The following is a 25,618-nucleotide window of genomic DNA, read 5'->3' as shown; positions in this document are numbered from 1 at the left end:
TATTTTCGCAAAAAAGAAAGCATTCCAGCAACATAGAAGCAGCTTCAGTTATGACGAATTCTTTAAAAAGCCATATCAAACTGAAATTTCTTGCTAGCTAGTGTAATGAGTGAATATTTATATGTTTAGTAATACAAAATTGCCTTGAGAAAAACAAATAGTTAAATACAATAATGAAAGCTAACTGACTATGTAAGTATCTATAGAACAAATGCTAGACTTGTTCGCGTCAAAAATTATGAACAGATTTTGTTCTTCTAGTATTCTTGTTTTTTTTTTTTGTTTCCTGGAGGGGGTTCTGCTGTTTATTCATGTTCCTTTATTTCTTCTTGGTTAGAGGGTAGACAAGATGATCCGAGGTAAGAATATTACCTATTTTCTAGTTGCTTAGTTTCTATCTTTTGCTGCTTGTCATAGGTGTTTTATGATATGCTCTATCATAATTAATGGCTCCATGGTGATTGAGAAATGAAGAGGGATCTTTCGTTTGACGTGCAATTATACTTTTCATAAGTGTTACACAGCAATGAGAAGGTGGAGCTCTTCTTTCTATGGAGGGCCATATATAGGTAGACAATTTTCAACGTGATGCTAGCAGAATAAAAGATTCTTCATGAACGCCTGGTTGAGCGGCACTAAACTGGCAGGTGCACCACCACAACTGGATCAAAGTTGATGGCAGGTTTAAAACGACATGCATGATGAGGATAATAAGGAGGGTGGAACAAGTTTACTTTGAAGGGTTTGTAAAGAGGAAGGAGGAAAGACTGAAAAAAGACTGCATGAGGAAAAGGTTAAATAGGGCACCAATGTTAGTGTGTTGCTTGATAGGAACATACGGTGGTCAAAGTTATAAAATGACATCTTGGTTATTATAGCTTCCATAATAGTGATGGTGGTCATACAGAGTCTTTTTTTTTTTTTCTTGGATAAGCTTGCATCGCTTTCTTTTCATCCTTTCTCACGCGCGACTAGCTAGGTGAGTCAAGATTATTGTAGCTACGGATATGGGACAAGATATTTTCTCTAATAGCTTTGGAGTTCGTTTTAGTTTCTGGTATATTAAGTCACTTGGCTTTCTCAGATGATTCATTTGCACGAGCTGCAATGGTCATCAGGCAGCTTAAAGAGCTAGCGATGCTGCATTTATTATGCATAATATTATTGCAGGTTTTCATGAGTGGACCATTAAAAGAAGAAAGTGGGGAAATCTTTATTTTTGTCAATTCAATTTCCAGCCACCTTGAGATTAACTCAACTAATTATTCTATTGCTTGGGCTTTTAGGGAAACTGGGATGTTCGAAAGCCTCAACTTTTTGGGAATAATTGCGTGTGTAGAAATAGAGAGAGATAGGGAGAGAGGGATCATGTCTGTGCCCTATGCCACAGCGTAGCACTTTATTCCTCAAGTCTTTTGAGTCCTAGAAGAATGAATCGTACAGAGCTCCGATTCTCTTAAGCATCCCGCCTTTGTGAGATGTTAAATCCATCTTAGTGGGCGTGGAAAAAGATGGAGTACGAAAGGTCCAAATCCTGTGTTAGATAATCTTGAATTCACACAGAGAGAGGGAGGGAGAGAGAGGGGGGGAGAGAGAGAGAGAGGCAGGGAGGGAGGGAGATGCCTTACATGTTAGCACATGCACAAGCCTTTCCGCCACGCTCGACTTTAGACCAATGCACCCATTCTCGCAAGAAAGGCATCAACCTACGTTACGCCATAACATATCACATTCCCCCACCCAAAAAGCAGGATAACCCAAACCGAAAAGAGAAGAAGAAGAAGGGGAAAGAAAAGTAGACAACAACATCCATCATCCATGTAGATAATCAGCTCTATACTCCCATTAAATACACTCAGCCACCCTACATATGCCCACTTCTCCCATTCCCTTCCCTCCTTTCATCAACCCCTAACAAACGCCTTTCTTCTTCGCCTCCTGTCTTTTCATAGTATAACTTCTCCCTCTCTTCATCTTGTATTTCCAGCAACCAGTCAGTTGATTTTTGTCTTCATTTGCTATCTCAAAACCACCACTTCATCAACAGAAAGAAGAAAACTACTAGAAGATGAGAGCAGGAGGTTGCACAGTGCAACAAGCCCTGACTCCAGAGGCAGCAACAATAGTAAAGCAGGCAGTGAACTTGGCTCGGCAACGAGGCCATGCCCAAGTGACACCCCTCCATGTTGCCACCACAATGCTCTCCTCGCCTACTGGACTCCTCCGTGCTGCCTGCCTTCAGTCCCACTCTCACCCCCTCCAGTGCAAGGCCCTTGAGTTGTGCTTCAATGTTGCCCTCAACCGCCTTCCTACCTCCCCTTCCTCAGCCCCTCTCCTAGGCCCCTACCAAGCCCACCACCATCTGCCATCCTTCTCCAATGCCCTCATCGCCGCCTTCAAGAGGGCCCAAGCACACCAGCGCCGTGGATCCGTCGAGACCCAGCAGCAGCCATTGCTTACAGTGAAGATAGAGCTAGAGCAGCTCATCATCTCCATTTTAGATGATCCTAGTGTGAGTAGAGTCATGAGGGAGGCTGGCTTCTCAAGTACCCATGTGAAGGACAATGTAGAGAAAACTCTTTCTGCGGAGATCAGTGCTCCCAACCCTAACCCTAACCCTAACCCTAGCCCTCCCAAGGAAGGCAGCAGTTTATTAACTCCAACCCAAGTCACTAAATCTAAGCCTTTGGATCAAGAAAAAAGCGAGGATGTTACGAGTGTCATGGAGACTTTGATGAGTGGGAAGAATGTTGTGGTAGTAGGAGAGTGTTTAGCCGCCCCTGAGTGTGTTGTTAAGGGGCTGATGGATAGAATTGAGAAGGAAGAGGTTCCTGATGAGGCCTTGAGGAGCATAAAGATCATAACTCTTCCTCTCTATTCATTCAGTCACATGTCAAGGGAGGAGGCGGAACAAAAGATTGGGGAGCTGCGGTGCCTTGTGAAGAATTCGTGTGGGGGAAAAAAGACTATTTTATACCTGGGAGATCTAAAGTGGGCAGCTAAATATGGGGCTAGTTGCGCGGAGAAAGTAAGAGGTTTATACTGCCCCTTGGATCATATGATCATGGAGCTCGGGAGTTTGGTGTGCGATGGGATTGAAGGGGAGAGTGGAATTTCAAAGTTTGGGCTTATGGGGATTGCAACGGCTCAGACTTACATGAAGTGTAGGGTTGGGCAACCTTCATTAGAAGCTTTTTGGGGTCTTCATCCTGTCACCGTCGCTGCAGGAAGCTTGGAGTTAAGCCTCAATTATGACGGGTATGAGCTTAATTATTATAAATTTTCTTGATAATCATTATCACATGATATGATTCAAAATAATTATCATGTAGATTTCTCCATAGTTATGCAATTACTATATGAAATCTGCTTTTTACAAGCCTACCTTTCTTTGGCTGAATCAAAAATGGAGCAAAGGTTGTGATATAGTTCCTTGCGAGGTGAGTTTTCTGATGAATCTCTAAAAAGTCAACTCTCATGACTTTTAATGCTGTAAAGAATTGAATCATGTGGTTCTCTTTTTCTTTTCCACTTTTCCTCTCCTTTTTCCTTATTTATTTTATTAAGTTATATTTTTTTGCAAATTGAATTTGATATCTAATCAGAGAGATAACTGAGGATATTTCTCTTTTTCCCTAGAAGGATGAGATTAATGTTTACGAGCTTCTTGGTGAAGAATTTATGTTGAATTCAAGTTGTTCATTGATAATTGCATAGTAAATTTTATTTGATCGGGTGACATGCTTGGAACTTTTGGAATCACCTAGAGTTAAACTATTCTGTTAGATTTTCTTAAATCTTAATTCTCTAGTCCGGATTCTTTTCAGTGGTCTACAAAGTCAGTGCGGAAGCAAGAGGAGTGGCACCGAGACTTCTTGGTGTTTGCCAGGAGTTAGAAGCCAGCTAGCTTGCTGTGCTGATTGTTCTGTTAAGTCCGAGATTGAGGCCCGAGACCTCCATAGCATTGCCAGTGGTACCGATGGCTTAATTCCTCCAGTATTGCCGCCATGGCTTCGGCAATATAAAGAGGATCAAAATAAAAGAGCAACAAGAAATGATCAGGTAATTATGCTATATCAAGTTCATTTAAATTCAGAGTTGAAAGCATCGAAGTGCAAACATCTATCTAGAACTTTCTCTCACGTAGGACTCTCGATCTTAAAGATTTATGCACGAAGGGGAACTCCATATGCAATGCATTCCAAAAACACCAACACCACCTTTCTGAGAAAACCCTAAAATTCTGTTCAGACTCACCAATTTTTTTGCTCTCTCCTTATGACCAGCAGCACTGTTGCATGCACCAAATCCCCCAAGCCTGGCCAATCACAATCAACACAGATAACTCATGGAGGGAACACCATTTCTGGATATCAGAAAGCATCAACAAAGGCTTACAAGAGCAGGAAGGGCAGAGATTATCCCATGATATTGGATCCAACTCTAATATGGCTTCTTCTAGCGATTCCATGGAAATAGAGTACCATTGTAAATTTAAGGAGCTCAATGCAAAGAATCTGAAGAACCTTTGCAGTGCATTGGAGGAAAAGGTCCCATGGCAGAAGGACATCATCCCCGAGATTGCTGGCACCATCCTCCAATGCAGATCAGGAATGATAAGAAGGAAAGAGAAGATGAGATTGACCAGGACCAAGGAAGAAACGTGGTTGTTCTTTGAAGGTGTTGATGTTGAGGGCAAGGATAAGATTGCCAGGGAGCTAGCCAGCCTTGTCTATGGTTCTTACAACAACTTTGTTTCAATTGGAGTAGGCACCTTCTCATCAACAAGGTCTGCTTCCACTGATGATCTCCGAAATAAAAGGTCAAGATCGGAAGTAACCGATAGCTATCTCAAGAGGTTCTTTGAAGCAATCCATGATAATCCACATCGTGTCTTCTTAATGGAAGACATTGACCAAGTAGACTACCACTCGCAACTGGGTATTGGGACTGCCATTGAGAGAGGAAAAGTACAAAACTGCGGGGGTGAGGAGATTAGTATTAGTGATGCGATTATCATCTTTAGTTGTGAAAGCTTTAATTCGCAGTCAAGATCTTGCTCACCTGCAATTAAGCAAAAACTGATTGGCCTTGAAGAGAAGGAAGAAGTGGACGACAAAGACACCAGTACAAATGTTTCTTTAGATTTAAATCTTTGGGCTGTTGACAATCATGAGGATCGGTCCTTTGATGGTCTGGGGCTTCTTGAATCAGTGGACAGAATGTTCTTTTTCAAATTGCCCGAGGAACTGTAATTCAAGGGCAGTGTTTGTTAAGATTGTTGGTTCCTTGTCCTCCATGTTGAATCCTGGTCACCTTTTTCTGAATTTTGAAATGAGGAAAGAATTGTGGCTTAACATAGATACTGTAGTTAGTAGGAACAAATGTATATTAATTAAGTAGTTTTTTCCCCATCTTTTGGGAGAAGTGAACTAATGGGTTTGTATTTTTTATCTCAAAAAATATTGACATCCAGTGGTTATTGTTTCTGATGTCTTTCAACTTTAGAAGGACGACTTGTAGTTATTGTTCCTCGTGAGTGTATCCTAGCAAAGAGAATTACTGCATAAGTGTTAGCAAGTTCAGTACATTATAATGATTTCATTAATTATATCTTAAAAAAAAAAGTTCATTAATTTTTTGCAAATCACTTGTAAGCCTCTTTTAAGAAAAGATGAAGACCTTCTATGTGAACCCGTACGGGCGTGTGTTTAGTCCCACATCAGTTATTCGCTAAGAAAATCTTAGATACTTAATTATATAGGACTAAAGAACTCCAAAAAGTACCTTTCGATTAGCTATTTTAGGTGAAGTCATAATTGTTACAAATAGTACCAGAGCGAACTCGGCCCATAGCCTATATGGATTAAGGGACATTGCGACACAAGTTCATGGAGACTAACCACGAGCTGATTATAGTGCTTGTGATTAAATTTGAATGAATTTGAATCCTTATCCTGACAAGGACATCAGGGCTTGAACAAGAGAAGTATGTGAGGAGGACCCGTGCAGACGTATGTTTAGTCTAACATCGGTTATTCGCCGAAAAGACCTTGGATACTTATATATGACTAAGGAGTTTAAAAAAATACATTCCGTTTAGTCATTTTGGATGAGGTCCTAGGTTGTTACACCTTTATCCATTTTTCTTTCAACTCAATAAATAATATTTTATGGCTAACAATAATGGCTAGACCATTTTATCTGCGACATTATTGGCACGGGATAACCCCATGAATTATTAGTTTCACCAAGTAAGCACACTACTTAATCATGCACCTTTCTTCCTGTCTTTATGGCTATTAATGAGCACTTATTTCCTTTCCGGAGTATAGGCAGTTAGGACCAAGAACGCCCGTATTTTATTTCTTTTGTACGAGAGAATGGCCATAATGAATAGAACAGCAGGCTACTTAATGTAAGGGTACACTTGCTTTGGATCCATATTACTCCTTGATAATATTAAAAAATTCATGACAGAAGTTAAGCTTCAACAAATACATTTAGTTATTCTTCATAGGAGGAGGCACATGCATGCATGGCGAGAATTTAAAATGGACTATTTTCTCAAAAGAATATGGGATATACACAAAGCCTGTCTTCTTCAATTTTTTGTTTTTAATTTTGGTAAAGCAGTCTTCTTCAAATCGAGGATGAGGAGGATTCCAAAACCACGAGCATCAATAGTTTTAAATATGTGTTTGAGCCTTACGTGGAGGCAGAACCAAAAAAAGTTGATGACTGTATTACTCTTTTTAAACAGCAGGTAATAATTGAAGGAAATGCACTCAGGTACTTCTCATAACTTTGCAAAGGAGATGTCACATTGGAAGCCAGTAACATCTTCCCTCAGAAATATCAAAAAGGGCACTACTTTTCATGCATGGTGATGCGTTTTGGAGAAAAAGGGAGTCCTTTTCTCCCTGCTTTATATTTCATGACCCAACATTCTCATCTTTGTGAAGTAGTGGGGGGTAAAAAGCTTAACACAAAATAAAGATAAGCATCCTTACTTTAGAGCTTGAAGTTGGCGCTTTTGATTCCTATAAAGATAGACTTGTCAGTCTTCGACACCTAAAATTATAAAGACTTGGTGAGGACCCGGTAGGTATATGTTTACTTCCGATTATTCATCTTAAATATTTTAAGTACTTATGCAGAACTAAGAAATCTAAATAATATATTCTAGCTAATTTTTTTAGAAAAAATTCTAATAACAAATGATATTAGAATGAATCAGGTCCATAATATATGTAGACTAGAGAACACTGCAATACGAGCCTATTTAGATTAGCGATGAGCTGATCTTAATATTTGTGTTTGGTTATGAATGGATTTGGACCCTTGGTCTAACGAATACACTACGACTTAAACGGAGGAAGTATATATATGAGGATCTATGCAGGCATATGTTTAGTTTCATATAGATTATTTGTTGAAGAGATCTTTGGTACTTGTACATTCTGGCTAGTCCTTTTGGATGAGATAGAAAATTTGTCATGTGTAGCTTAGGGAACGAGAAATGTTACCCGTCCCAAACTTGCTCCCAAATATTTTTTCTCCACAACTAGCACACCATGTAGGAAGAGGAAATTTGTGTAATTACTAGGGTTGGTGTCAGTCATGCTGGGCTTCTGGTGTAATTATCTATACTATGTGGCATGCCAACTGTGAAGAAAAAGACTCTTGGTAAGCAAATTGATCTTAGTAGAATTTTTCCCTGAGACAGGATTAGGTCTTGATAATAGGGGCTGTCTGAAGCAGAAAGGAAGGAAATCTTCTCACCTCCCACATACTCATGCTTCTTTCAAAATTCCAACTAATGTGTGTCCCCTCGTTTATGGGTTACTGCTTCTATCACTTTTCTTTTCCAATCTTAAAAAGGGGGAAGCCTCACTTAGACTACTTTTCTCTTCTCCAAAAAAACCTAATAAAACATGAGTATCCTATTTCTCTGACTTATTATGTGGAATAAACAAAAACAAAAAGAGGTTTCATGAAATGCATTGAGTTTTTCCAGAGAAGAAAAACAAAATTTAATTCATTGGTGCACAAAAAAGAGAAAAGAAATGTAAATCATGTTATCAAAGTTTTTGACATAGATAATTTGATTGGTGCTGCATCCATCATCAAGAAAATAAAAGAAAATGTTTTCATTTTCTTGTTCCTATCATGTCCTTATTCTTGAATAAATGATTTCACATGAATTGGCAAAAACAATATTTCTTTATTTCTTTCTTCTCCATTTTCTTATATACATAGATATCCATGTTCCCTGCTTCATGATAAAGAAAAGGTTGATTTATGCACCCAAGAGTTCATGCATGCCCTTGCATATGCATGCAACTCCATAAATAGTACTCCCTGCTATTGAACACATGCATAAAAATTTCTATGCATGGCTCTGAACTGGTAAGTATATATATGATTAGTTCAATATCTGAACCCAATGCCATTATATTAAAAAATATGACATCTAATTTTTATTGAACATATAACGACATGAGACCTCACCTAAAAAAACTGGCCGTAAGGTATTACTTGGGTTTCTCAGCCTTGTATCTGATGCCGGAGTGTCTATAATTGGCCGAGCGTAGGTTGAATTGGATGCATATAATGTTGCACGGGTTTTAGGTCCCAGCGCATAGGTCGCGGGTCTTGATTGTATGGATCGTGGGTCCTAGTTGCATGAGTTGTGGGTTTTGTACACATGTTCTCGGGATACGACTAGTTTTTGATGATTACCTATTTTTCTATCTCCATTAGAAAAGTTGATGCAAGTCTTTTGTGAACTTTTTATCTATTAGGAAAGCTAGTTGTTGCGGGATTTTCACCCCGGCAACAGCCTTAGTCCCAACCGAGCCGAGCAGAAAGAGACCGCGTCCCCCACGAGGTATTGTCCGCTTTGGGCGCTCCGGTCCGCGCGTCCAGCGCTGACGGAGGGAGACGTTTCCGGCCCGCGCGTCCAGCGCTGACGGGGGGATTGCCCTCACGGTTTTGTCCCACAAAAGGGCCCTCGTGAGGAAAAGGCTTCGCCCTCCTCATTATAAGGCACGGAACCTTTCCGCTCTAGCTGATGTGGGACTAAATTCAAGGCCCCCTCCCCCCCCACAACATAGCCCCCCCTGCGGGAAGGTTCCGGCCAGGTTTTACCCCAACGGGCCCCCACAGTCCTGGAGGGTAGTCAATGGAGAGAGGAGGCTGCCCTCCTTCTAGCGCCATCTATTGCTGGTGGTCCAAACCGAGAACGATTGGCACAGCGGTGTGAACGAGATTCCGTCTGAGTTGCCTTGGTTGGTGTTGATTGTGCTCCACTTTCCACCGGGAAACCTGCAAGCAAGCCTCGCACCACCACTGGGGTAGTGGGGGCCCTCCGACGATCAAGTCAGAGGAGATTGGAGGAGAAGGAGAGATAATAGTAGCAAGTAGGAGAATGCTCTGGAAGTTCTTGCTTACCTCCCCCCTTCTCCCCCCAGCCGCATATATACCAGGCTGGGGGGTCCTTCTGGGGGGTTGGTCATCGTGTGGCACGATGGAGTTGCCACTGACATGGCCGTTACAGGGCGTCGTGGGATAGCGCTGGGTACGGCCATGACAGGGCGTAGTGGAGCTCCGCTTTGTACGGCTGTTACAGGAGATCGTGGAGCAGCGCCGGATACGACCGTTGCAGGGAGTAGTGGAGCAGAGGGTCGCGGCGTGCTTCAGGGGAACAGCCTGTCGTTGTCGAGAGATTGCCGACTCGGGGTCGGATTGCTGGATCAAGGGGCAGCCGACTCGGGGTCGGGCTGCGAAGCCGAAGATATCCGACTCGGGGTCGGACTGCTGGATCAAGAGGCAGCCGACTCGGGGTCGGGCTGCGAGGCCGAAGATATCCGACTCGGGGTCGGGTTACTGGATCAAGGGACAGCTGTAGTCTTCTAGGGCGCGCGTGCCGGTCACGTGGGGCATGGTGGCTGAGTTCCCCCATAACAGTAGCCCCCCACTTCCGAGCCTGGAACCAGAAGGGGAACGGGTGAAGGAAGTGATGCTTCGAGATTGTCGCCATCCCTCGGAGAGGCGCGCGCGCTTCGAGCTCCCCGCCTTCTTTATGGCGTATGGCGGTTGTTGCTGACCTGGCAGTCTGAGGATTTCGGCGGACATCCTTCCTTAATGGCGTCGATTCGCCTTTGGGGCGCGAGCGACCCTTCGGCAGCCAGGCGTCCTCTGGCGTCACCGAGGCGTCACCCACCTTTCCGCCTATTTAACCGGGGGTCCTCCTCCGTCCGCCTTTCTCTTTACAGACATCTTCGAGTTTCTCCTTTGCGCTGCCGTCATCGCCGTCGGACTGTTCGCTTGCTCCTCCTTTGACGCTCTCGGAGCCGTTCTTCCTTCTCTTCCGGTGAGTTGCTCCATTCTTTAATTTAGGGCTCTCCATACTCTCCTTTTGTATTAGTGTACTCCAGTCGTTCCGGTCCTTTCCCCCTTCTCGACCCTGTCCTGACCGTAGATTCACTGGCCATTAGGGATGGGCGAAGTGAGAGCAGACCGCATTAAGTCGGAGTTGGCCGCCGAAGACCTAGATAGGTTCGTGGCTCGATACCACCTTCCCGAGGCCTGCAATGTTACGCTCCCGGGGCCTGAGGAGAGGATGTCCCACCCTCCTCCAGGGAAGGTTGCCATCAATGAGGGCATTCTTCAGGCCGGGTTCCGCTTTCCCCCCTCGGACTTAGTCGTTCAGGTGCTTCGGGGTTTAAGAGTGGCGCCGACGCAGCTGGTGCCGAACTCATGGCGCGCCCTGACGGCCTTTCAGGTTCTCTGCCGCATGCACGATGTTCCCGCCACCCTGAATGTCTTTTGGGAATGCTACGGCCTGAGTGGCCACCCCCAGGATAAAGGGTGGTGGTGCTTTGCGGCGCGGCGAGGGTGCGGCCTCGTCAAGGAGGCTCCTACCTCCATTCACGGCTGGAAGGGGCGCTTCTTTTTCGTTGACGCAGATCCCTCTTGGGGAATCAGGGCAACCTGGGAGACGCCGATGAAGTCCCCGATCGGCCTATCGAGGTTGTCGAGGGAGGAATCCGACGGCGTCGCCGTCTTGAAGGAGTTGGTTGCCGAGGGTCGGCTCCCCCCGGTGGCTCGCCTTATTTCCGAGGATACCTTGGTGAACGTCGGTCTGAGCTCGGTCCCCACTGACCGTGAGCCCGCCACCATTTCTTTTTTAGCTCTTTTCTCCTCTTTCGTTTCGTTCTTTCCTTCAGTTTCTCAACCTCCGACCACCTCGTCCTTTTTGCAGAGATCGACGACGTCATGCGGTCGGACAAGGCAACGGCTGTTGGTAGGACGTCCCTACTGGAAGCAGTCCGGAGGAAGAAACGAGCTCCTCCGAGCGGGGCCCCACCGGCGAAGAAGTCCCGCCGGCAGGCGACTCCGACGCCGACAGACGGGTCCGGACCCACCGATCAGGGGGACGCCGCGGGCGCGGACCGGGAGTTGACGCTGCATCAGCCCTCCGATGCCGAGACTACCGTTTCTCCGGAGGCATCACCCGGGCGCGCCCAAGATGGACGGGTCGGACGTGATCGGTCCCCAGCCCAGCCTTCGACTCGGTCGGCTCCGAATGATACGAGGAGGGACGCGCCAAGGCCCCGGCCGAGCGGGACCCTGTCAATTCCAGGGACGGTCCCCGCCCCGAGCGTGGTCAGCATGACTCTTCCCCAAGCGATGGGTAAGGGTAAGGCTGCGGAACCACCGTCCGACTCCGGGGAGAAGTCGGGGTCGGCCTTCACTTTCGCCGGCGCCCGAAACCTCATCGAGACGGTACTGCTGGAGAAGGACCGCAGGCAGGTCCGGGAGATGAGGGTCCCTGACGTTGGGGCTGCCAGCTGCGTCTGTCTCATGTCGGTGAGTGTTCTTTCGGTCGCTTTCATCATTTATAGGCTCTGTTGATCCCCGCCTGACGCCCTCGTTTTTCCTATCTCTTAGCTCGCCCAGTACATGATCCGCCTGGAGGAGTGCTACGAGGAACAGGCGAGGCTTCTGGCGAGGGCTGAGAGCCAACTGAAGGCAATAGAGGAGGGAGGTCAGGCTGCGGCGGGGAGGACGACCAGGGACCTCGAGACGAGGCTCCAGGTGGCCGAAGAGCGGGCACTCGGCTTCGCCACCCTCGAGAAGCAACTGTTGGAGGCTCGGGAGCAACTCAAGGTTGCCTCAGGTCTCGAGGGCGAGATCAAGAAGGCGGAGGAGCGGGCCGAGAAGCAGTCCCGGAAGGCTGCCGACTACCGGGAGAGGTGGGAGAAGGCCCAGCGGTCAGCCGACAACGCCCGCAACCGGACCCGGTCTCTTGAAGCCAAGCTGGGCGAATTGGAGTCGGCCTTGGAGAAGTCCCGCGCGAGCGACCAGGAGCTTCATTCGCGCCTGGAGGAGGCTGAGGCTGCTCGCATCGCTGCCGAGGCGAAGCACAAGGAGGCCCAAGCTGATCTGCTGAGGGTCTCCTCCGAGGCGGATGACCGGATTGTGGCGAAGGTCTTGGAGGCAAAAGCTCAGATTATGGAGCGAGCAGAGGCGGCGCTGGCCGAGAAGAGTGCGGAGATCGGGCGTCAGGCGGTACAGGCTTATCGTCAGTCCGCCGAGTTCACCCGTGACATGTCGGGGGCGGTACAGGCCTATCGTCAGTCTGACGAGTTCGTCCGTGACATGTCGGACGCGGGGTCCGACTCCTTTGTCTTAGGCTTCGAGGAAGGCCTGGCAAGGGTGTCGGCTAAGTACCCCGAAATTGACCTGAGTGGGATCTCCCTTCTCGACTCCCCTCCGGCGCCATTGCCTGTTGATTCTCCAACCGTCTCCCTACCCCTTGCAGACGTGCCGGGCGTTCCCGACCCGGGGGTTCCTCCAAGCTGACCCTCTGTACTTTTCTTTGTGTGTTGGCGTTTTGCCAAGTTGTATGGGTCTCGGCCCTGAAACAATGAAAGTTAATGCAAATAGAGTTTCTTCATTTCACTTTCGTCCTTCTTCTTTCTAACTCTTGATAGCGTCTCGCTGACTCCCGACTCTTGAAATTCTTCTGGCGCTAGGCCAGGTATCTGAGGGTTAGGCCTCAGGAAATTCTTCCGGCACTAAGCCAGGCATCCGAGGGTTAGGCCTCAGGAAATTCTTCCGGCACTAAGCCAGGCATCCGAGGGTTAGGCCTCGGGAAATTCTTCCGGCGCTAAGCCAGGCATCCGAGGGTTAGGCCTCAGGAAATTCTTCCGGCACTAAGCCAGGCATCCGAGGGTTAGGCCTCAGGAAATTCTTCCGGCGCTAAGCCAGGCATCCGAGGGTTAGGCCTCAGGAAATTCTTCCGGCGCTAAGCCAGGCATCCGAGGGTTAGGCCTCAAGAAATTCTTCCGGCGCTAAGCCAGGCATCCGAGGGTTAGGCCTCAGGAAATTCTTCCGGCACTAAGCCAGGCATCCGAGGGTTAGGCCTCAGGAAATTCTTCCGGCGCTAAGCCAGGCATCCGAGGGTTAGGCCTCAGGAAATTCTTCCGGCGCTAAGCCAGGCATCCGAGGGTTAGGCCTCAGGAAATTCTTCCGGCGCTAAGCCAGGCATCCGAGGGTTAGGCCTCAGGAAATTCTTCCGGCGCTAAGCCAGGCATCCGAGGGTTAGGCCTCAGGAAATTCTTCCGGCGCTAAGCCAGGCATCCGAGGGTTAGGCCTCAGGAAATTCTTCCGGCGCTAAGCCAGGCATCCGAGGGTTAGGCCTCAGGAAATTCTTCCGGCGCTAAGCCAGGCATCCGAGGGTTAGGCCTCAGGAAATTCTTCCGGCGCTAAGCCAGGCATCCGAGGGTTAGGCCTCAGGAAATTCTTCCGGCGCTAAGCCAGGCATCCGAGGGTTAGGCCTCAGGAAATTCCGCTCGTTGGTCGGCCAAGGCTGGCGCAAGCCGAGGCGACCGGTCGGGGCTTCAGGCTAGTCTGCTCCCGGGATGATCATCGGGTTAGCCTGGCATCCGAGGGCCGAGCCTCGGAAGATTCCGCTCGTTGGTCGGCCAAGGCTGGCGCAAGCCGAGGCGACCGGTCGGGACTTCAGGCTAGTCTGCTCCCGGGATGATCATCGGGTTAGCCTGGCATCCGAGGGCCGAGCCTCGGGAAATTCCGCTCGTTGGTCGGCCAAGGCTGGCGCAAGCCGAGGCGACCGGTCGGGGCTTCAGGCTAGTCTGCTCCCGGGATGACCATCGGGTTAGCCTGGCATCTGAGGGTTGTCAGGCCTCAGGAAACTCCGCTCGTTGGTCGGCCAAGGCTGGCGCAAGCCGAGGCGACCGGTCGGGGCTTCAGGCTAGTCTGCTCCCGGGATGATCATCGGGTTAGCCTGGCATCCGAGGGCCGAGCCTCGGGAAATTCCGCTCGTTGGTCGGCCAAGGCTGGCGCAAGCCGAGGCGACCGGTCGGGACTTCAGGCTAGTCTGCTCCCGGGATGATCATCGGGTTAGCCTGGCATCCGAGGGCCGAGCCTCGGGAAATTCCGTTCGTTGGTCGGCCAAGGCTGGCGCAAGCCGAGGCGACCGGTCGAGGCTTCAGGCTAGTCTGCTCCCGGGATGATCATCGGGTTAGCCTGGCATCCGAGGGCCGAGCCTCGGAAAATTCCGCTCGTTGGTCGGCCAAGGCTGGCGCAAGCCGAGGCGACCGGTCGGGGCTTCAGGCTAGTCTGCTCCCGGGATGATCATCGGGTTAGCCTGGCATCCGAGGGCCGAGCCTCGGGAAATTCCGCTCGCTGGTCGTGCGCCTGTCGCTTGCCGCCCGACGGGATCTCTCCGTGGCCAGCTGCGACCGTGTTTCTCCTCCTCTTCAAGCGTCGCCTGGGGAACACCAGATGGGCATTAAATGCTAATTAAGGGGTTACCTGGGAAATCAGATCGCCAGTTGCTGCTTGCGAGGAGTGTCAGTTAAGCGGCCGCGATACGCGCGTTCTTCGAGGCGGATGCGGCCTGGGGGCGAGCGGAGATACGTGGACCTAGGGGTACAGGCCACCCGGAGTGTCCTGCACAAAGAATGCGATTAAGGAGAATGACGCTTAGGAAATCGCGGGAAGATACGCCTCGAGAGCCGGATCAGCTCCGGATTCAATGCGCCCGCATTTATTGGAGCCACCCGCATCGGAACGACCGGGGGGCCGCAGTTTGGCTATAAATATAGGTGCAGGTGCGATGGAGCCTGCCAAGCCGGAGCTGTTCAGGTTGCCATGGATCGTGGGCCTCCTCTCCGGCGCATGGTTGAGAGACCCCTACCGAAGGAACGGGAGGCGCGCCCTTCGCGACTTCCGCCAACTAGCCGTTTCATCTGGGATCAACAAGGAGGTTCTCCCCGGCGGAACTCCGCTCTAGGCGTTTCATCCGGGATCACGTCTCCCCTCCTTGAAGTTCAGCCTCCCGATTGAGCTCCGCACCAGGCGCCTGATCCGGGACCGCGCCTCCATATGCTCTTCTCCCTTGTATTCCTTCTCTCCCCTAGCACTGGGGAGGACCGGAATATCCCTTGGAGGTGGCGTTCCCCTGGAGGCAGTGGGAGCTTCGTCTGCGGCGGCTCCTCATCCTTTTCGTGGGGCGTGGATGGCGCCTCCGGTTGGAGGCAGTGTGGACTTCTCCTTCGTCCACTTCTTCTTCATCCGCGCCGGCTCTTCGTCTCTTTCGTGAGACGCCGATGGCGCCTCCGGTTGGAAGCACCCACTTCCGGCGGGATTGCAACTGCTTCAGATGGAGGTTTCGGGATCCCAGATCTTCAGCTCCTCGGAGTCTCCACCTCTTCTTTACTTTCTTTACACCCTAATTCCCCTCTGGGAATTCCTTGTAATCACACGAGCACGCCGTTGTAACCAGAAATTATTGAAATGAAAAGTATTATACATTTTTGAACTGTCTTTCTGGCATTGTCGTTCTACTGGTAATACATCCGCAGGTTGGCGGAATTCCAGCTCCTTGGAATTTCTCGACCATCTAGGGCCTCCAACTGGTAGGAGCCAGGTCAGTTTACCCAGCGAATCCTATACGGGCCTTCCCAATTTGGCGCTAGCTTCCCACCTTCCGCAGGTTGAGATGCTTTAGCTCGCCTCAGCACCAGATCTCCGATTCTGAAAAGCTTCGGTCGGACCTTGGAGTTGTAATATCGGGCCACCCTCCGCTAATACATCGCCATCCGAACCTGCGCCATTTCCCTCGCTTCTTCCAAGAGATCCAGGTTCCCTCGGAGTTGCTCCGAATTGGCCTCGGGTCGGTGCGCGGCCACCCGAGGTGAGGGGAGTCCGAGCTCCACGGGGACAACGGCTTCCGTGCCATAGGTTAGGCTGAAAGGCGTCTCCCCGGTAGGGGTCCGATGCGTGGTCCGATACGCCCAAAGGACATTCTCGAGTTCTCCGACCCAAGCTTGCCCCGTCCGACCGATTCGCGCTTTGATTCCTTGGAGGATTGTCCGATTTGTGACCTCGGCCTCGCCGTTGGTTTGGGGATGCGACACAGATGTGAACCGATGCTCGATCCCGAACTCCTCGCAGAAGTCACGGAAATGCTTGTTATCGAACTGTCGGCCATTATCCGAGATGAGGACCCGAGGTACCCCAAATCGGACAATGATGTTCTTCTTCACGAACTTCCGGACTTGCGCCTCCGTGATAGTGGCCAGCGGCTCTGCCTCCACCCACTTGGTGAAGTAGTCGATTGCAACAATCAAAAATTTCCGCTGAGCTGAAGCGACGGGGAATGGTCCGAGGATATCCATTCCCCACTGGGCGAAGGGCCAGGGTGCAGTGATTGGTGCCAAGGGGACAGAAGGGACTCTCTGGACGTTGGCGTGGCGCTGGCAGGCGTCGCATTTCCGTACATGATCCTTTGAGTCCTCCAACAAGGTAGGCCAATAATAGCCTTGCCTCATGATCTTGTGCGCCAAGGACCTAGCCCCCAAGTGTGATCCGCAAACGCCTTCGTGGACTTCGCCGAGGACGTAGGCCGCTTCCGAGGGGCGGAGGCACTTTAAGAGGGGGGCGGTGAACGAGGTCCGATACAGCCTCCCTTCATGGAGTACGTAGTGGGCGGACTTCATAACAAGTTGCCGGGCTTGATCTTCGTCTTCAGGGAGGATCCCTTCGGCGAGGTAGGCGACAAGCGGGTCCATCCAAGACGGCTCCGGATCAATCGCCATCACCGCTCCAGCCTCGCCGATGCTCGGGGCATCCAGGGTCTCCAGGTAGATCGCCCTCGACAAGTTGTGCGCGTCTGCGCTCACTAAGCGGGACAACCTGTCGGCCCTGGCATTTTCACTTCTTGGGACCTGCTGGATGTCGACACTGCCGAGGTCGGGAATGAGTGCTTGCACCTTCCGGACGTAATTCTGCATGGTCGGGTTCCGGGCTTCGAACTCCCCACGGACCTGCCCGACCACCAGCTGGGAGTCGGTGAAGACCTTCAGGCGCCGGATGCCGAGCTCCTTGGTGAGTTTGAGTCCCGTGACTAGGGCCTCGTACTCCGCCTCGTTGTTGGTCACTGGAAATCCGAACCTCAAGGCATACTCGGCTATCACTCCATCAGGGCTGGTGAGGACCAGCCCGGCCCCTCCACCTTCGGGGTTCGACGACCCATCGATGTGAAGCGTCCAAATCGGGAGGTCGAGGCTGGGTGTTTCCGGCGACCTAGGTTCCGCCTCCTGCACCGTGCACTCAGCGAGGAAATCCGCGAGCGCCTGGGCCTTGATGGCGGGTCGGGGCTGGTAGCGGATGTCGAACTCACCAAGTTCTACTGCCCACTTCACCAGCCGTCCCGCATTCTCAGGATTGCTGAGGATCTGCCGCAGCGGTTGATCGGTCAAGAGGGTGACAGAATGGGCCTGGAAATGGGGGCGAAGCCTCCTGGTCGCGGTCAGCAGCGCGAAGGCGATCTTTTCAGCCTTCGTATACCGCGTCTCGGCATCCCGTAAGACCCGGCTGATGTAGTACACAGGCTTCTGGAGCTTTGCCTCTTCCCGAACCAGTACCGCACTGACTGCGGTTGGGGAGACCGCCAGATAGAGGTAGAGCATCTCCCCTTCTTGCGGCTTGGACAGCAGGGGAGGAGACGCCAAGTATTCCTTGAGCTGGTCGAATGCTGCTTGACATTCGGCCGTCCAGAGGAAGTCTTTCGGGCGTTTCAACACCTTGAAGAAAGGTTGGCAGCGTTCGGCCGATTTTGCCACAAATCGTCCGAGCGCGGCGACCCTCCCAGCGAGCTCCTGAACCTCCTTCACTTTGGTCGGAGGGGACATATCTTGGATGGCCTTGATTTTGTCTGGGTTGGCTTCGATCCCCCGCTGGTTGACAATGAAACCGAGGAACCTCCCGGCCGAAGCGCCAAAGGCGCACTTCGCTGGGTTCAGCTTCATGCGAAACTTCCGCAGGGTGGCGAAAGTCTCCTTCAGATCCGCGATGTGCTGGTCTGCATGGCGGCTCTTCACCAGCATATCGTCCACGTACACCTCCATGTTCCGGCCGATTTGCTCTTTGAAGATTTTGTTGACGAGGCGCTGGTAAGTGGCGCCAGCATTCTTCAGACCGAAGGGCATTACCTTGTAACAGTACAGCCCCCGGTCTGTTATAAAGGCAGTTTTCTCCTCGTCCTGTGGAGCCATCATTATCTGGTTGTAGCCGGAGAAGGCGTCCATGAAAGACAGCAGCTGATATCCGGAAGTCGCGTCGACCAGTTGGTCTATCCGCGGAAGCGGAAAGCTATCCTTGGGGCATGCCTTGTTCAGGTCGGTGTAGTCGACGCACATCCTCCACTTTCCGCTCGCCTTCCGGACAAGTACGACATTTGCCAGCCATTCGGGGTAGCTGACCTCCCTTATGAATCCTGCCTCCAAGAGCTTGTCTACCTCCTGGTCGACCACTCGGATCCGATCCGGGGCACAGTGTCTCTTCTTCTGCTTTACTGGTCGGTGGGTTGGGTCGACGTTGAGGGCGTGAGAAATGACCTCCGGGTCGATCTCAGGTACATCGGCCGCCGACCAGGCAAATACATCGGCGTTGGCTCGGAGGAATCCCACCAACCGAGCCCGAGCTCCCGGGTCGAGATTGGTGCCGACCCGGACCGTCCGGTCCGGGCGACCTTCCTCGAGGGGAACTTCGATCACACCTTCGGCCGGCTCCCCGTGCCGCAAGGCCACCTCGTCTCTGGCGTCGAGGGACTCGACGCTTAAGGCTTCTACGGGCTTCTTCCCTTTGAGAGTTGCTAGGAAACATTGCCTTGCGGTCGGTTGGTCACCTCGGACCTCTCCAATCCCGGCCGCCGTGGAGAACCGCATGAGCAAGTGGTACGTAGAGACCACCGCGCGAAGGGCGTTCAGTCCGGGTCGTCTGAGGATAGCGTTGTAGGCCGAGGGAACACAGACGACCAAGAACCCGAGCCGCACCGTGGCTTCTGCGGGTGCAACGCCCGCAGTCACAGGCAGCTTAACGACACCTTCGGCCGAGATAGCGTCACCAGTGAATCCTATGAGGGGGGTGGATGTTTTGTGCAACAATTGTCTGGACAAGCTCATCTTTTGGAAGGCCTCGTAAAACAAAATATCAGCTGAGCTTCCACTATTCACAAGAACACGCCTTACATCATAGTTTGCCATAGTGAGGGAGATCACCATGGCGTCATCGTGGGGGGTCTGAACCCCCTTTACATCTTCATCACAAAAAGTGATTACATTACCGACCCTCTGCCTCTTTGCGACGGCTGCCCCTGATGCTTCAGTCGAGCCCCCCGCGTTCCTCTCGGGCCGGGGGCAGCCCCCAGTGATAGTATGGATCACGGCCGCGACGGGTCGATTCTGCTCCCGAGGCTCCGGAGGGGCCGGGTCGGCCGGACGCGAGTCTGCGGGGGGACGTCGGTCGTTCACATATCGACCGAGACGCCCTCGGCGGATGAGAGCCTCGATCTCGTCCCGAAGCTGGAAGCAGTCTTCGGTGTCGTGGCCGTGGTCCCGGTGGTACTCACAGTACGCCCGAGAGGGCCTCCTCCCAGGAATCTTCTTCATCTGTCTCGGGACCGGGAGGTCCTCCCGCCCCTTGATTTCCATGAGGATCTGGGCCCGGGGAGTCAGGAGAGGAGTGTACCGGTTGAAACGTCGGGGCGGAGAACGAGGGCGTAGGGCGCCGTGGTTCCTCGCCGGCGACAGGCTTCTGCGCCGACGTTGAGGCGTCGGGCTCCTCCTCTGGCGTGCCTCTTTTCGCCTTTTCTTCCCGAGCTTTGGAGGGATCTCGGCGGCCTCCTTGCTCCGGTGGGCGGCCGCCTCCTCGGCGTCCGCATACTGGTTCGCCCGAGACAACAGCTCCGGGAAGCTCCGCGGCAGGCGTTTGTCCAGGGAGAAGGTGAGTCTGCCCTTTCGGAAGCCACGCTTCAGGACTGAAAGAGCCACCTCCTGGCTCAGGTTCCGGACTTCCAGCGTAGCCTTGTTGAAGCGGGTAAGATAATCCCGCAAGCTTTCTCCCTCGTTTTGCCGGACATCAAAGAGGGAGTCGGAGACCAGTCGCCGCCGGCTACTGACGGCGAAATGGGTGATGAAGAGGCGAGTAAACTGGTCGAAGGACTGGATCGAGTTAGCCTCCAAGCCGGCGAACCACGCCCTTGCCGGGCCACGGAGGGTCGCCGGGAAGGCCTTGCAGAGGAGAGGATCTGATGCTCCGTGGAGGAGCATAAGGGTCCTGAAACTCTCGACGTGATCCCGCGGGTCCGCCGCCCCGTCATAGGGCTCGATCGCCGGCATTTTAAACCCCGGCGGATTCGGGGTCCGCAGGATCCTCGAGGCAAGCGCCGGTTGGGAGGAGATCTCCAAGTCGGCGAAGGGATCTTTGGAGTGGCCCTTCAGGACCTGGAGTTGTCGGTGGAGATCGTCCACCCGCCGGTCCAGGGAGCGCGACCGATGGGTGGGAGACAAGGAGCACCGAGAGGGGGACCGACTGGAGCGCGGGTTCCTTGAGGACTGGGGGGTCTGGGAACGCGCCCGGGCCCGCCTCTCGTACCCCGCGCAGCTCCGATGGGAAGGTCCCGGCAGAATGGACCGTGCTCGAGAATCTTCCTCGCGCCGGCGCTCCTCCCCATGGGAGAGGAAGGAGCGCGGGTTGAGGAGGACAGGTGAGCGCTCAGGGAGCAGCGGCTCCTGGGCCCGCTGCGGCGCCCGAGACATCACACCCTGCAGGTTCTGCACTGCCTCCGCGAGGGTGCGAACCTGCTGGGCTAACTGGTCGAACTGAGCGGCTTCGACCATCTGAATGGGGGGTGGAACGGTGGAGTGTTGCTGAGAATGTGTTGGAGACGCAGCGGCCTCCCGGCCGGAGGCGCGAGAAGCCCCGCGACCGGAGGCATTGGAAGCTCCACGACCACCTCGCCGTGCCATTACGATCGCTCTGAGATTCGGTGCCCTTCCTCTAGCGCCATCTGTTGCGGGATTTTCACCCCGGCAACAGCCTTAGTCCCAACCGAGCCGAGCAGAAAGAGACCGCGTCCCCCACGAGGTATTGTCCGCTTTGGGCGCTCCGGTCCGCGCGTCCAGCGCTGACGGAGGGAGACGTTTCCGGCCCGCGCGTCCAGCGCTGACGGGGGGATTGCCCTCACGGTTTTGTCCCACAAAAGGGCCCTCGTGAGGAAAAGGCTTCGCCCTCCTCATTATAAGGCACGGAACCTTTCCGCTCTAGCCGATGTGGGACTAAATTCAAGGCCCCCTCCCCCCCACAACATAGCCCCCCCAGCGGGAAGATTCCGGCCAGGTTTTACCCCAACGGGCCCCCACAGTCCTGGAGGGTAGTCAATGGAGAGAGGAGGCTGCCCTCCTTCTAGCGCCATCTGTTGCTGGTGGTCCAAACCGAGAACGATTGGCACAGCGGTGTGAACGGGATTCCGTCTGAGTTGCCTTGGTTGGTGTTGATTGTGCTCCACCTTCCACCGGGAAACCTGCAAGCAAGCCTCGCACCACCACTGGGGTAGTGGGGGCCCTCCGACGATCAAGTCAGAGGAGATTGGAGGAGAAGGAGAGATAATAGTAGCAAGTAGGAGAATGCTCTGGAAGTTCTTGCTTACCTCCCCCCTTCTCCCCCCAGCCGCATATATACCAGGCTGGGGGGTCCTTCTGGGGGGTTGGTCATCGTGTGGCACGATGGAGTTGCCACTGACATGGCCGTTACAGGGCGTCGTGGGATAGCGCTGGGTACGGCCATGACAGGGCGTAGTGGAGCTCCGCTTTGTACGGCTGTTACAGGAGATCGTGGAGCAGCGCCGGATACGACCGTTGCAGGGAGTAGTGGAGCAGAGGGTCGCGGCGTGCTTCAGGGGAACAGCCTGTCGTTGTCGAGAGATTGCCGACTCGGGGTCGGATTGCTGGATCAAGGGGCAGCCGACTCGGGGTCGGGCTGCGAAGCCGAAGATATCCGACTCGGGGTCGGACTGCTGGATCAAGAGACAGCCGACTCGGGGTCGGGCTGCGAGGCCGAAGATATCCGACTCGGGGTCGGGTTACTGGATCAAGGGACAGCTGTAGTCTTCTAGGGCGCGCGTGCCGGTCACGTGGGGCATGGTGGCTGAGTTCCCCCGTAACACTAGTAGTTTAGGATTTTTGAGTTAGAGTAGGACTTGGAATCCCATATTAGAAAGTTGAAGAAAAGAATCCCTTTGTATTACTTATAAATACTTATAAATACCCTCACCGAGGCTTCTCTTGTAATTAATATTGAAGATCCTTGAGTAGTGGAAAAATCTAGTATAGGAATTATTTTCCCTTGTTTTCTCCTCTATGCTCTCTACTCTCTTTTGGTAGATTTCTAGGATTTACACATGACATTGTGAGAGTTATATCTTTGGAGTAGCCTGCCAAGATGATGTTTTTGATCTTGAAAGAGAATGACCCACCCATGCTTGGGATAATATTCATCTTCCATAATCTTGAAGTCGTTTGGGGTAATATTCATCGACCTTCAGTTCTTCCCCATGCTCAGGGCAGAGAAGGTCAACCTCACTTTGCTGAGTTTGAGGAAATTTATGCCCATAGTTACAGTTCCGTCCTTCAACCCACTTTGGATGGACCCCCACAGAGAGCATCGTCTAGTTTCTTGCATTCCTTTGTGGAGTGGTCGTGCCGGTGTTCCATACCGTCCAGCGGCACTACCAGTTCTTGGGATGGCTGAAGTTGACAGACAATGCATACGTGATCATAGCCGCATAATGGCTAGGCATATATTAGCAGATAATAAAGGCCAAGAGTTCATTATTGCCTTCGTAAATGAGTTCTCCAAATTGCAGGTCCAAAACTGGGTAGAGGAATTTGGACCTCAGGTCAGTGAAGGTCTGTCTGGGGAAAGTTCTGCAGATAATTGGGCAGGGCAAAATACCTGATCTTCTAGCAAATATATTATCCCTTCAAGTGCTTAATTTGACAGGCAACCAGTTCGGTGAACCAGTTCCAGATGCCCTACGTAAAAAACAGGAGAAAAGGTTGCATGTTGTAAGAATTGATGGCCAAAGTCCGTGTTTCGACGGGAATGTATGCGACAGTGGGGACAAGAAGAAGATTATTGCACCACTTACTGTGATTATTAGTTCAATAGTTTCTGTGGTGCTACTGCTATTGGTGGGCTTGAGAGTCGACACGAGCTATTGGCAAAGGTGGATGTGGGATCGTCTACCTGGTTGCTTGGAAAATGGTGTTGGCGCCCACCAAGATGCAAACAAGCTTTGCACTCAATCATCACTGCAGGGGACCCAGGATTTTCTGACTGAAGCCCCGAGCTTGACAAGGGTTCATCATTGGAGTATAGTATCTTTGATTGGTTCCTGCAAGGATGGGAATTTCTTGGCACTCCTCTATGACTATATGTCTCAAAGAAGCCTTCAAGACCATCTAAGAGGGAAAAATGCTTTTGATAAAATAAAAGAATGCTTGCCCATGGTGGTATATGTTGTTTCAGATGATGAAGATCGGAAAGACAAAGATTCGACGATGAGTCTTTTCCAGCTAAGGGAGTATGACGTCGGAGGCATATACTCCATCGCATGATTCCACATGGGTTGCAGGACTCCATTGCATGAGTCGTGGGTCCTATACGCATGGGCCTTTAGGGACGAGATTAGCTTTTGATAAATAGTTATTTTCTATCTCAGATAGAAAAGTTGATGTCAGTGAATTTTAGAAAATTTTAATTTTTGGTGAATTTTTTTTTTGAAAACTTTTGATACTATTAGAAAAGTTAGTAGTTAGAATTTTTTTAATTAGAATGGAAATTAGAATTCTATATTGAAAAGTTGGAGAAAAAAAAGTCTTTGTACTACTTATAAGTACTCTCACTCGGGCTCTTCACTGAAGATCTTTGAATAGTAGAAATTCTTTTATTGAAACTATTCTCTCCTTATTTTCTCTCTCTTTCCTTTTGGTGATTCTTAGGATTTGTAAGTGAGCGTTGTGAGAGCTGTGTCCTTGGAGCGACCTGCCAAATGGTATTTTTAGCCTTAGAAGAGAATGATCTGCCCTTGATCCTCTTCCAACTACTGGCTTCATTAGTGTCATATATGCCATATATAGTGGGGTTTTTACCTTGCCACAATCGGTTGCACCGACATATCCTTTTTTTCCTTCAAATTTTTCAGCCGAAGTTCAACACCATCTCGACATCAATATAAGTACCTAAGACCTACTTAGTGCATAGCTGATATAAGATTAAACATCCATCACTAGTGATCCTCACATATTCTACCTATTTAAACCATGATATCCTCGTGAGGATAAGGATCCAAATCTATTCAAATCTAATCGCAAATCTAATCATAAATACCATGATCAGCCTATGGTCAGCATAGATGAGCTCGTGCCGCAATATCTCCTAGTCTACATAGGTTCTAGGTCGGATCTGCTCCGATACAATTTGTAACGACCTTGGACCTCACCAAAAAAAGCTAGTCAAAAATATTATTTGGATTTCTTGGCCATCTATAAGTATCCAAGATCTACGTAATTTGCAAAGCTAATATGGGACTTAACATATGTCCGCATGAATCCTCACAGAACTTTAGATCTATTTCCTGCACCCTATTCTCCAGGAGCCATCCCAGCCGATTATATCATATCATGGCTTGGAAAATGACAGCCAAAGGGGACACCTTTTATAGTCTGGTGGGATGTGCTTGAATAAAATTGGCAAATCTAGTGCTCATCATATGAAAAAATCCGTGCTTGTCCGGGGACGATGTTTTCTTTTATGCATATGGATAAAAATCTATTATGTACCCAAGTTGTAGAAATTTCCAACGACTTGAATTTCAGAGGATGTCATACTTCCTTGGAACGGTAGATCCTTATTAAAACTGCAGGCTTGGAAAATAGCATAGATTTAATCATTCTCATAAAACATGGGAATCGTCCCACCTGGAAATTTGTCTATTCCCACTTTTTCATTATAAAAAATTAGGGGGTCTTAACCAAAGTAATCGATGACCGAGCAGATGACTGTTCATGTGAAGAAAACAAAAGTGCACCAACACAAAACCCGGGATGGAATCAGTAGGGGATATGCAATGGTTTATTTAGTACGTGGGGGACATGAGAGGGAGTTTTGGGAACCCCATTCTCGTGGGTCTTAAAAGGAGAGGAGAGATAGAGACGGGACTTTGATCACTCTTTGATAG

At 50.8% G+C, this 25,618-nt stretch overlaps 1 protein-coding gene across 2 annotated transcripts; it reads left to right on the top strand.

Moving 5' to 3' along the window:
• Positions 1-1,681: 1,681 nt before the first annotated feature.
• LOC103713640 (protein SMAX1-LIKE 3-like) lies at positions 1,682-5,507 on the top strand. Of its 2 annotated transcripts, none has more exons than XM_008800642.5 (3): positions 1,682-3,258; positions 3,828-4,062; positions 4,287-5,507. In XM_008800642.5, the coding sequence occupies exons 1-3, from the start codon at positions 2,069-2,071 to the stop codon at positions 5,253-5,255; spliced, it is 2,394 nt and encodes a 797-aa protein (XP_008798864.3). In that variant the 5' UTR covers positions 1,682-2,068; the 3' UTR covers positions 5,256-5,507. The 2 variants fall into 2 exon arrangements, with proteins under 2 accessions (XP_008798864.3, XP_008798865.3); XM_008800643.5 differs by having other exon boundaries at positions 1,693-3,258; positions 4,290-5,507.
• The last annotated feature ends 20,111 nt before the right edge of the window (positions 5,508-25,618 follow it).

The sequence above is a fragment of the Phoenix dactylifera genome, chromosome 12 (genome assembly GCF_051530095.1).
Source record: "Phoenix dactylifera cultivar Ajwa chromosome 12, Ajwa_hap1_PhDact_Kaust_v1.1, whole genome shotgun sequence".
NCBI classification, from domain to species: domain Eukaryota; kingdom Viridiplantae; phylum Streptophyta; class Magnoliopsida; order Arecales; family Arecaceae; genus Phoenix; species Phoenix dactylifera.
The sequence above is the reverse complement of the archived record's forward strand: the minus strand, read 5'-3'. Positions and strand labels throughout refer to the sequence as shown.

Bases quoted from the DNA above. Each gene is read 5' to 3' on its own strand.
- LOC103713640 (XM_008800642.5), top strand. From the start codon at position 2,069: ATGAGAGCAGGAGGTTGCACAGTGCAACAAGCCCTGACTCCAGAGGCA. The intron at 3,259-3,827 runs GTATGAGCTTAA...GATTCTTTTCAG, and splicing joins TTAAGCCTCAATTATGACGG to TGGTCTACAAAGTCAGTGCG. The intron at 4,063-4,286 runs GTAATTATGCTA...CCTTATGACCAG, and splicing joins GAGCAACAAGAAATGATCAG to CAGCACTGTTGCATGCACCA.